Source organism: Rhinolophus sinicus, chromosome 17, assembly GCF_057876585.1.
Source record: "Rhinolophus sinicus isolate RSI-liver-muscle chromosome 17, RSI-T2T, whole genome shotgun sequence".
NCBI classification, from domain to species: domain Eukaryota; kingdom Metazoa; phylum Chordata; class Mammalia; order Chiroptera; family Rhinolophidae; genus Rhinolophus; species Rhinolophus sinicus.
Genome location: NC_142517.1, coordinates 74,023,179 through 74,036,074, shown reverse-complemented (window position 1 = coordinate 74,036,074; position 12,896 = coordinate 74,023,179). Strand labels below are relative to the sequence as shown.

The following is a 12,896-nucleotide window of genomic DNA, read 5'->3' as shown; positions in this document are numbered from 1 at the left end:
AATTTGAAATTTGTTTCATTTTTTAAAAGGGATATCATTTAAAAGTTTAAAGCTCATGTCGAGTATGGGTGGAATAATAAGGATACTTTTTGTTGTTCTTTCATTTTTGTTTTAACTGTATAGATGTGTCTGGCATCAGAGGGGATGAAAATGGAAGAATCCAAGCTAATAAAAGCAAAAGACTCAGATGGTGGAAGAATTAAAGAATTGGAGAAGGCAAAGGAAGAAAGAGAAATAAAAATGGAGAAAACGGATGAAGCCAGGTTACAGAAGGAAGCAGAATTTGAAAAATCAGCAAAGGAACATGCAGGAGATGCTAAGAAATTAAGAAGCTTTGAGGAGCTGCGGATGGATGATGTAATGGCTATAAAAATGGAAGATCCCAAAGAAACTAAAAAGGAAGAAATAGACGAAGATCAAAAATGTAGTCACTTCCCTGATTTTTCTTACTCTGCCAGCAGCAAGATAATAATAAGCGATGTTCCCAGTAGAAAGGATCACATGTGCCATCCTCATGGAATTATGATCATTGAGGATCCCACAGCACTAAACAAACCAGAAAAGCTAAAAAAGAAAAAGAAGAAGAGCAAAGTGGATCGACATGGCAATGATAAATCCACCCCCAAGAAGACTTGCAAAAAGAGGCAGTCCTCAGAGTCTGACATCGAGAGTGTCATATACACCATTGAAGCTGTTGCAAAGGGAGACTGGGGCATTGAAAAACTTGGAGAAACCCCCCGCAAGAAGGTCCGCACATCCTCCAGTGGCAAGGGAAGCATTTTGGATGCCAAGGCGCCAAAGAAAAAAGTGAAATCAAGAGAGAAGAAAATGTCCAAGGAGAAATCCTCAGACACCACCAAAGAGTCAAGACCTCCAGATTTCATCAGTGTTTCTGCCAGCAAGAACATGTCTGGTGAGGTGCCAGAGGGTATAAAAGCAGAACAGTTGACCCCCACAGAGGATGCACTACCACCCAACCTGTCAGCACAGACCAAGACTGAGGACGGCGACTGTCCCAGAAAAATAGAGACTTGTGGCTCCCGGAAATCCGAGAGGTCTTGCAAAGGTGCTCTTTATAAAACCCTGGTGTCTGAGGGCATGCTCACCTCTCTGCGAGCCAATGTGGACCGAGGTGAGTGATGTCTACAAATCTGAAAAGAAAGTGGACATCTCGCAGAATTTCTCCTTTAGACCTATTGAAAAGAACCACCATAAAGAACAACATGGTATCGAAATCATATATGTTCGTACAGTTCTTTATGGTTTATAGATCATAAACATTTGTCATCTTACCCACGTGTTTTCTAGTGCCGTTGAGGAGAGTTTGTATTCATTTAGTAGGTAGTCTTGTATGTAGTAAAGTAATTAGAACTTTTTTTTTACCGATGTGGACTGGCTTTTTGTTTTGAAGGATCAGTATTACATGTTTGGAGCTCTTAGTCTGGTTTTTAAAACCAATGGAGAGAATTTCCTGACTCAAGGAGATGTGTTTGGCAGAATCTTGACCTGTAGGCTCCAGAAGCAAATAACTTACGTATCCTTCTCCATTAGGTGATCAGAACTATAACTGAAGTGAAGGCTCTTTAAAACATAATAGTATCCAGAAGCCAGTTAACGGTATACCTTTATTTCATAGAGTGTTCCATATAATTCATCTATTTTAAAATACAGCATCTGGCTGGAGGATTGCCTTATGCCAAACTAAATTCCCACTAGAGATGTGTGAATAATAGGTCTAACAAGCCTGAATGAAGATCCTTGCAAGTACATAGTTCTCCAGGGATGTCATTCCAATAAATCTTGGGTAATTAGAATCAATAGTGCCCCCAGCACAGGCTCCCACACATTAGGCTGAATCTGTAATGGAAAAGTTAGCAGTAGTTGGTCTGTCTCTGGAGTCGCACAATACCTGTTGAATTATCACAACTTATCTCAGAGGCTGTAAGTCCCTTTCTTACGTGTTCTGTTGTTGAGTGTGGTCCATCATGAATCACTGAGTTCTCTGAAATAGTTATCAGTAGCCTCGTGCCAATGATACCTAAGGGGTCAAGAGGTCACGTGCGAAGCAACTAAAATGATTTCCCTCCCATCCCAATATACCAACTATATCCTCTCTCTCGAATGTCGTAGGGAAACGAAGCTCAGGAAAAGGAAACTCTTCTGATCATGAAGGGTGTTGGAATGAAGAAAGCTGGACATTTAACCAGAGTGGGACCAGTGGGAGCAAGAAGTTCAAGAAGACAAAGCCAAAGGAAGACTCCCTCCTTGGGTAAGTATTGCACTGCAGACCCCACGTGTGGCAGGGTTTTCACGGCAAACAGAAATCTCTGCTTATTCCTTGAGTATTCATGCAGCACTTAACTACAGTCTTAGTACATACATGAGGAATACAAATCAAGTGTGTCACATGATTCCTGCTATTAACATGGTTGTGAAAGTGACAGTATCATTCCCATTTTAAGTATCAGACTTAGGGCCCGAATTTGAATTGAAGTCCACCCTGTATTATTGGTGTGACATTGTTAAGTCCTTTAATATCGTCAGGACACATTTTCCCGTCTGAAGTCGACGGTGGATATTATGTAATTTTGTAAGTATATTTACATTTTGCTCATTTTACACACTGTATATACTTCTTATACTTTAGTGATTCTAAAGGCATGTGCATGTTTGTAAAATAATAACAGCTGAAATGTAAGGTGTAAAATCATGTTTCTACCTCTAACCTTGTTTTGTTTAAACAAGGTTCTATTGCTCTAAAATGAAAATATTAGATTGAATATTCTCCTGGTACAGAGAATATTCAGTAATTAATTATACATTGAAATGCAGTATCAGGCAATAGCATCCATCATGATAAAATCATTAAGAATTATTTCATGTTTTATGTACTGCCAGACTCTTAATACCAATCTTAATATGAAGCGTTTTGCAAGTTAAGTTAGGAGATCCAGTACTTTATATTGATGAGGAGAGCACCTGAATATTCAATTGTACTGTTTTGAAAATCCTTTGAGATTTCCCTTAGCCCAATTTGAAAAGAACACACTGAACAGAAATAAATACATTCTTTTATTTTCCGTATTTTTTCATAAGTATGTTTTAAGATATGCAAATGTTATGCATTAGGAATATTGTATTTGGTTTATTCATAAATATTTGCATTTCTGTTTGTGGAATAATACATTTTTGTTTGGATGTTACAGTGCTTCAAAGTCTGGCTAATTCTAAGGCTCTAGGTCATCCCAAAGTGGGAGGTAGAAAATAATTTCTCATGTTGATGATTCCTCAAGATTGTTTATATATCGAGATGATACATTTATAATTTTATACATTTTCTTTCAAATATTTTTACAAGTCCAGAGTAGTTTGGATTAGTTTTGCTTACATTATGCTTCAGTAAATGACGTGAAAATCCTCATTTCAAATCCTATCATTTGAAATGATACTTTCAAATGCAGAACTTCCTAAAAAAGTGACCACTGAGCGTCAGGACCAGTGGTTTCTATCTCCTGGAACTCCCGGCGCTCTGACGACAAGAGAGAAGCAGGTCTCGGTGCAGACAGTGTGAAGTCCTAGGGGAATAAAGCAGGCAGGAGGGTTCCCCACCAGAAAGTTCTGTGATGCTTCCATTAGAAACCACTGAAGCTGTGAGAGAGAGGTTTTCACCAGTCGTCCTTGAGGAACAGGAATAGTGAAGCAATCTTTTGAAAATCTGTCCCTGAAAAGAGATTGCTGTGTGGGTTGTTTTTGTTTTTGTTTGTTTTTTAAATCATTTCTAAGGAGCCATATGTATATAAATGGGAGTGTGGTATTCTACAAGCTTAAATCAAGAGTGAAAAAAAGGTCTTGCCTCATTTCTCCACTTTAAATAATAGCCTGTCACGTTCAGACTATGTGAGTTTGCCTTGTTTAGAACATGCTGACATAGTACCTGAGCAGTGAGAGATGCCAGTTCTTGTCAGTCTGCTCTGGGATGTCTAAATGAGCATTTTAAACCTTTTTATTGCAGAAAATGTGCTACCTGTTTAGTTAACTGTAGCCAAGAAAAATTCACTCAGTATTGGCAGTTCTAATTTTATAGGCTTATCCAAGAAAAAGTAAAGGTGATTATTCTAGTTGCCAAAAGGAAAAAGAGTCCCAAGGGACCTTAGGAGTTACATCTTGCATTTTCATATTTTTCTTTTGGTTATTCAGAGTATCTGGAAAATATCATGGCTTATAGATAGCTTTCTGATACATCTGATTAGGATCAGATAGTAAGTGATTTCCCATTAGTATGCACATTTTTCTAAAATTTTTTAATGAGGAATATTGGGGAACACTGTTTTTCCAGCTCCAAGTCAAGTCATTGTCCTTTAATCTAGCTGTGGAGGGCACAGCTCAGCTCCAAGTCCTGTCACCGTTTTCAATCTAGTTGCAGGGTCGCAACCCACCATCCCATGTGGGAATCGAACTGGCAATCTTGTTGTTAAGAGCACACGCTGTATCCAACCAAGCCATCCGGATGCCTCAGTATACACATTTTTGTAACTGACGTTGACACACTATTTTATTAAGGGAGAAGCATCACCCCCATTCCCCACCCTTTGCAGCTTTGATAGAATTTAGTAATGGCCTTTTTCTCTTGACCATTCTGACATTTATCCGACTGACTGATCTCTGCTCCCCAACTCTTCTTCATTCCTCCAAAAGTGAGAACACTTTTAGGTGGGCACATCTCAAGTACCTCCCTTGGGTAGCAGCCTAACACATTAGCTTCTTATAAGTTGCCAGTCAGAGCTGCTCTCCTCCCAGGACGCCATCCATTTTCCATCTACCTAGCACAGCGATTCTCCTGCAGCTTCTCCCGTCTGTTTGGGTTGCATCTGAGTTAATAAGTCTCACTATAAATGAAAGCCAGTAACCAGGCTCGGATCCAGCAGGCATGCTGCCATTGCTGTATGAGGGCCATAGAGACAGTCAAAAGCAGCCCAAGGATTTTCCAACTTCGCTGGTGGCATTTGTGAAGTGACTTGTGGTTTGTGTTAAAGCAGTGTCGCTTCTCTGCCAGTGAAAAAAACTAGCTTTTTTCACTGAGTGTCTTATCCTCATCCTGGTCAACTCTCCAGAATGTTTTTCTAATATTCAAAATATTTGAGTTCTCTTTGTGTGTGTGTATGTTTTAAAGTACTTATCAATAAATACTTCTTTAAAAAAACCAATCTTACCAAATTAGCAACATACCATATTACCAGTAAGCTTGCCAATATAGGTACATATGGTATATATGAGTTTTTAGAGTGAGGTCCTTGTCTGGATAGACTATGCTTTATGTTGAACGTAATGAAAACTTCCCATGCCAGTGGAGAGAATGGCAAATTCTATACTTCAAAAATATTCGGCCATTTTAAATAATGTTTCTGTTTTTCTAAGGTAATAGGATAATGTGCTATGTGAATTTACTAAGAAAATTATTTTGGTAAATTGCCTCAAGCATTTCTGAAAAGATGTTTTTTGTCCAGACCGTTTTCAAAAGAAACATCTTAAAATATATCTTGTATCATTTTTCTGTGTAAATATTTATCTCATGTGCTGATTGATTACACCCCTTCTCTTTTATTAGCTCAGCAAAGCTGGATGAAGAATTTGAAAAAAAATTCAACAGCCTCCCTCAATATAGTCCTGTTACATTTGACCGGAAGTGTGTACCTGTCCCAAGAAAAAAGAAGAAGACTGGAAACATGCCCTCAGAACTGACTAAAACCAGCAAAGGTGAGATGTGTGCTCTGCATTCCTGCAGGGTGGTCAGAATCTCAACTGAACTCTCTTCGAAGCTTCTACAACGCCTGTTAGATGTGTAAGCGGATTTCTATTGAGGCAGTGGCAAGTTGGAATTTGAGGTTGCTTTCCAAGATTATCCTGGCTCCTGCCTCACTTGTCTCTCCTTTCTTTCCTTCCGAATTCTCCTCAGCCTCTGTCCTTAGGCATCCCAACCTATACATTTGCCCTTAAACGTGTAACTTTTTTGGAAGTATTACGCATGGGCTTTGACTTTCTGCTCTCCAGAATTCTAATTTGGAAATGAGCTTTTCTTGAGCAAAACCTGCTGGCTGAGTCTAATTTTTCTGTTCCCTGTGTCTGCAACAGGTTGGACTCTAGGACTATAAAATCATTCTTTTTGCCTCGTAAGCTAACTGCATTCTTTACTGACAGTATGAATGAAATGAAAATAAAATTCCTCATAATACTCTGGCAATTTTTTTTATTCGTTTTGTTAAATTTAGAAAAATACTGTGTTCAGCATGTTCATTTTCAAGAATATCAGATTCTCCCCTTTGTATATTAGGGAAGCTTTTAAAATTCGTCAGGGGCACCACTGGTCCAGAGGGGGAGCTTTAAAGACAGGGGTGCATGTTCAGTGGTCTCAACACCTGGAACCACTGTTACATTTGTGAGACGCAAGGGCTGGGGTCCTAAACATCCTAACCTGCTGAGGACGTTCAGGCACAACGAAGAAGGGTTGTCCTACCCAAAATGCCAACACTATTCCCGTTGAGAAACTTGTCTCCTAATTTTACTTTAGGTCTGAAGATTGATTGGTGAGCAAAACTTACTCTAGTTTTCCACACGGATGAGAAAATCTTTATTCTAGGTTAGCTCTCCTGTAAGGACAGTCAGTGGAGAGATGAAGAACTGATCTGGCCGAGCTTTTGTTGCTTGTAGGGTCAGATTCTGAGCAGGATTTGATGGAAGAGTTCTTGTAGTTACTCTGCAGAACTGGTGGCCTGTTGTCTGCTTTATGTCAATCAGATTAATTCCCTTGCGTGTATTTGGATGAGTGGGTGGGTGGTGGGTGGATGGATGGATGGATACAATACGATATATGTATATATAACATATAAATCTTGCTAAATTCTAGCAATTGTGGATAATGACCATAGATAAGTTAATGAAGAGAAATAATTTCATAGATTTTGAGGGAATATTTAAGGTATATGTCTAGGGAAACTTACGGCTTTTTTGAAGAAACCTAAACCTTTTTGCCTCAAGACCTCAAAACCTCTTTGTGCACTGGACCTGAAGCAGCTGAGGAGGGTCACTTTGAGAGCTGTATCTCAAGATAACTCTGAAAGGCTGAAGAAAATCCCCCCTTTGTGATTAAAGGCAGAGGGGAATGTAAAAGTGATTTTAGCTTAGTTTTCCTCTGTGGTTAATAAAAACAAGTCTCGGAAATACAGAACTAAAAAAGAAATGTTGCATCACCAAGTTTGCTCATCTGGGAAAATAAAATAGGATTGTATCACAATCTTCCAAGAAAGGTGGACAGAAATCCAGTAGCTTTGTTGACAGGTAGGTACCGGTAGCTGAACACCATAACGGATCGATTACCAAAGGCAGTGGTAATCGCCATGCCCTAGAGATGTTTAGGAATAAGCAACGCTATGAGCCCAACGATGCCAGGTCTCTTGAGTTCCCGTAATTCTTGGATTTAAAGTTGCTGATGAATACCCGACAAGCCAATAACATGGAACTTGATTGATTGATGTGCAGGATGTATCTTCCTCCTCCACCGCTGTAGTTTGAGACATTCATTTTAGAGCTCTGAAGATGGCTGAATTATCTATCAAGAAATGTAACAATAGATTTATTTTTGCAAAGCTGTAAAATCCCCTCATGTTAGGATCTATTTTCATGAGAACTTCTCTTGGGTCTTAGTTGTTTGTTTCTTTCTCTCCTAGCTAAGATTAACAGTAGTTCTTTTGATGTGAAATAGCTTTCTGGAGCTTTGGATTATATTTCATACATCATCTTAACTCTTCCCTTATGCCTCTCAAGCCACAAAGTCGCTGGTTCTTACACAGTATTGTTAGTAATTATGCAGGTGGGCAGTCTTTCAAGACTTTAGAGTTTGCTCTGCATTCCAACTCATGGAGCAAAATTTAATTAATGCAAAGCAGAAATTAATATATTCTCTATTTAGCAAACTAAAGAAATAGTATTTGTGACTGATTGTAATTTGGCATTAGCAACACCACTATACTATCCTACAAGTTATTAACGAAATGATCATACCAGCTGTGCTTGTAATTGCCAGATCTTTAGAGGATAGAGGAGATTGTTTCCTTAGACTCTAGCCCTTTGCATCTTTTCATAATGAGTCCTTCACAGCACAAACTGTGTCTGGGATCATTAGTTCATTAGTAAAAGAGCATGTGTCCATAGGAAACCTCATTTTCCTCCAGCAATTCACCATTTAGCTATATTTTATTTTCTCCTACATTTGTTATTCAGCGTTCATTATATTTCTTTTCTGCCTTATACTAGGTACTTTTTTAGCTTCTGCAGGTTATATAAAACGTATAGAATTTTTGTGAAATGTAATTTCTGGAGGAAACGATTATGGATGCATTTATAGAGTTATATATCTCAGAATCAGTATTTGATTGGGTTTACACTTCTATTTTCTCAATGGTCTCCTTATTTATATTTGTGTTTCCAAGTAGTCTCTTTCCCTTTCTCACTGACCCCTCCATTCTTTCTGCCCTGTCCCTATGTCTATCTAATAGGTATTGTCGGAAACTAATAACATAAAAGGATGAAAATAACTAAATGCCACCTTCTCCAACTGGGCTCAGGCTACATTATAGCAGAGAAAACACAGTGACTTGGGAATAGAATTTCCCTTTGCTTCTAAAAGAATAAATTATTTACTAAATTATAATCCATCTAACTCACAGTGCAGTTCAGCTGAAATAGCCCAGGCCTCCATGTTTCTGGTTTATCTCTCACAGCTACTTGTATATATTCAAATGGAAGCCTTAAATTATAAGTCTAAATTTAAGTGTAACTTCGTAAGAGATTTGTTTTGACACATTATTTTAAGTATACTGTTAATGTCTGAAGCAGTTTTTACAAAAGTGTCAGATGTCAAGAGTGCTCTGCAAAATAGTAATTTTCAAACGATGTAGGGTCATGGAGGAAAAGTTAATTGAGTTCAATTTAGAGTGTTTAAATTATGCCCCCATTTGACCCTTGACTTCACTTTTCCTCCTTTATCTTTCCTATCTTCTCACATTGTTGGTCTTGCTCATGTTTTTCCAATCCACATTTCTACTTTGAGATGGGAATTTCAGATTGTTAAGGATTTGAGTTTTTAAAAATCACAATGGTAATAAAAGAGGCAGGTTTACAAAATTCAAGCTTGAGGACAGAATCCCCTGTTTGGGATTGAGACAACCTGAAGATACTTCCAGAGTTAAAGAACTGAGATCTGCAATTAACCAGGCTAGCCTTTCCTGTCAGGAAAGTTACAGCTCCCAGGTTGGGCAGAACTCAGTATTTTGTCCTATAACTAACTGTCTGAGAGGCTTCATTGCCACCAGACATTTTCAGGAATGTGGTGACAGCAAAGTGTACCTAACATAATCCTGAGTCCCTGAATAAGGCATGCAAGTCCAGCCAGTGGGGTGGCTCCTTCCCCTTGATGAATTCTAATGTGATTGTGGCTGTTTCACGCAAAATTTTGTGCAGGTCAGCAGATCCACCTGCCCAGCAGCTGGGAGCACTTGGCTATAAGTTATTTCAAAAGAATTTATGTTTCATTGATTATTCATTACTTATGTGTCCATTACAAAAATGACAGCCTCGTTTTAGAATAAAACCTCTGCTCTTTTTTGTACCTTGAAAACGTGAAACCGTAGAAACTGGGCATAAGCCACCACATTGGTGTTATGCCTAACAGTTTGTTTCTTATGGCAATTCTAAAGAGCAAGGTTCACTTAAGTCACCTTACCTGCTGACCTTGAAGTATCATACCAGACTAACACTGAACTGGCTCCTGTGTCACTATAGCTTTTCATCCCCCGCCAAAAAAAAAGTCTATTTTTCAGCAAACCATAAACATTAATGTTTGGAAAGGTTATTGTTAATGTATCTATGGCATCCCTCTTATTGTCTCAGAGTATTTGTCTCTGCTATATTCTCCCCAGCTGTGAAGTTGATGTGCAGAGGAGATTGATACCTTCAAATACAGGCCATCCTGCCCCGAAACATCCTAAGCTAGGTTGCATGCCAGCAACAAGTGATTTTGTCGTAAAGAAGCGAAAGCTGATGCACGCTTCACAAGAAATGTACTAGGAAGACGAGGGACAGGAGGGGAGGGAATCTTGAGGCGTTATTTTAATAAAAAACAGTTGCGAAGATTCTGTGCTTTCTGAATAATTCCTTCAAAACTCTTTTTCTCTGCTTTTCACTTCCTACCTTCTTTTCCCTGCATGGTGTATCAATATTAATAATTAAGGAAGAAATATTGGTAAATTTCTGTATATTTGCTATCATTACCAATTTTGACTTTATTTTCTTTAGACAAAACATCCAACTTACTGGTGGGCAGAAAACAAATTGTTCATTTCTTGACTCTAAAATTGCTGCTTTTCAGTGACTACAATTACATCTTATTTGTTACTCCTTTAAGTTTCTCACTTTCTTTTTAATCTGAAGTTGTTTACTTAGATTTGTTTTATAGCTATAGTTTGGGGTGGTTAGGAGCAAGGAAGTTTCCAAGTAAAAGTTTACAGTAGTTACTCTGTGTATTTAAACTATTTTGGATGTTCTTTTTTCATGTAAAATTGACAAGCTCTGTCTTTAGCTTTGTCCTTAAAAGATTGTACTTTTTGATTTCATTGAGTATGGTTGTGTTTGAAAATATGTATCCTTTTCTTTTTTCCTAACCCATTGCATACATCAGTCAGTTTGCTTCTGTGAACCACTGTCTTATCCCGCTGTCCTCATACACTGATAAATACAGAAATTATTCTCCCTATGAGACAATTCCTAATTAATTATTTTCCTACAGGTAAATTATTAGGGTCCTTATTTGTGGTCCTGAAAAGTCTTCAAATTGTTTTTCTTTTTTCTGCTGCTCCTTTCTGTGATTGCCTATGTCCCTTTTATCCAGGTGCACTAGCCCGCAGTTTGTTGGTTTATGTAAAATATGTATGAGGCAGCAATTGTAAATGGATTATAGAGAATACCTGTAATATTAGTATAGTATGTACACATGATATATTGTCTTCGTATTTGTTAATTTTCTTTCCCTATTGCTCACTTTTTAAAAAAAAGAAAGCCAACAAGAGTCATTTTCTATTTCTATTTCCAACCCAAAGCAGTCAATTCAGAAGTATTTGCTATTGGTTATTTAGAAGGATGCCATGATATAGTCATCAAAAAACACTTGCACAACTTTATGTTATCAGTAATAACAGCAACAACTGTCATTTCTTGAGCTCTTACTTTGTGCCAAGCAGGGTTTTAGAACTTTATTTGTTGATGCAACAAATATCAAAAACAAGTCATTTGCTAAGTACCATTCTAGACATGCAGAATATATCTGTGATTGAAAACAAAGAACCCTGCTGCCATGGAAGTTACATTATGGTGGGGGTACCGGACGATATACAAGCCTAAACAATAAACAAAGTGTGTAACGTATTAGAAGGTGAGAAGTGCTATGGAAAAAAAGAATAAGTTTGATGGAACAACTAAGCAAAAGATTAACAAGGAAGGAGAAGACTTGAACATTATATACCACTTAGACCTAATATATTTATATGGAACACTCCATCCAACAATAGCAGAATATACATTCTTCTCAAGCACACATGCAACAGTCTCTAGAATGTACCATATACTAATCCATAAAACAAACCAATACATTTAAAAAGATTGAAATAATTCAGATTATGCTCTGCCTGCAGTGGGATACAATTAAAATTCAACAGCCAGAAAAAATTGGGAAACTCATAAATGTGTGGAAATTAAACAACACACTCTAAATAACCAATGAACCAAAGAAGAAATCAATAGGGAAATCAGGCAGTCCTTTGAGATGAATAAAAATGAAAATACAACATACCAAAATTTATGGAATACAGCTAAGACAATGCTTAGAGAGAAGTTTATAGCTATAAATGCATATTAAGAAAGATCTCAAATCAATAGCCTAATCTTCTACCTCGAGACACTATAAAAGAACAAATAAAACCTAAAAGAAGTAGATGATAGGAAATAATAAAATTTAGAGAGGAAATTAATGAAATGAAATTAATTTAAAAATAGCCAAACAATAGAGAAAATCAATGAAGCCAAAAGCTGGTTCTTTAAAAAGAACAACAAATTTGAGAAATATAGCTAGAATGACCAAGAAAAAAAAGAAAACTCAAATAAAAGAAATACTGTGAACAATTAATATGCCAATAAATTAGATAACCGACATGAAGTAGATAATTCTTGAAAAGACACAAACTACTGAAACTGACTTAAGAAAAAGGAGACAATCTGAATAAACCTGTACTAGTAAAGAGACTAAATTCAGTAATCAAAAAACTACCAGAAAAAGAAAGCTCAGGCCCAGATGATTTCACCACTGAATTCTACCAACCATTTAAAGAAGAAATTAATACCAGGTAGGTGGGTAGATGCAGCAGGGGCAGTTAAAAGAGCTTCTAACTTTTTTAATCCTCACATCAAACCTATATCTTCGGCACTATTATTATTCCCACTTCAAGATGAGGAAACAGAAGTTATGTGAAATAGTTAAGTCAACACCATGTAGGATTATCAGCAAAGTACAGAAATAACCTGCTTTGGGGAGGTCAGCGCTGCTGTTGGCATTTCTGATGGGTGACTGAAAAGTCTCACTTTTCTTTATCTGAGAAAACTATATCTTTATCAGAAGATACCATCTGAGGCTTCTTTGCCTCCTCCCTCTCCACCAGAAAAAAAGTTTTTTGGCCAATATTTTTCTCTTTTTCAATCACTTTTTTCTTCCTAGTGTATCCTCCGAAAAGGCTAGAAAGCTATCTAATGCTATCAGGCCCACCATTGTCCTGAAAGTGCTGTCCTTGTGAAATCAG

General features: G+C 37.5%; 1 protein-coding gene across 29 annotated transcripts in view; it reads left to right on the top strand.

The window, feature by feature from the left end:
- The window catches only part of BBX (BBX high mobility group box domain containing), a 245,215-nt gene that overhangs the window by 210,408 nt on the left and 21,911 nt on the right, over positions 1–12,896 (top strand). For all 29 annotated transcript variants that reach the window (XM_074332306.2, XM_074332334.2, XM_074332388.2 and 26 more), the window contains 3 exons: positions 124–1,132; positions 2,131–2,269; positions 5,606–5,754. In XM_074332306.2, coding sequence (XP_074188407.1) covers positions 124–1,132; positions 2,131–2,269; positions 5,606–5,754 — 1,297 coding nt within the window. The remainder of the gene's footprint in view (positions 1–123; positions 1,133–2,130; positions 2,270–5,605; positions 5,755–12,896) is intronic.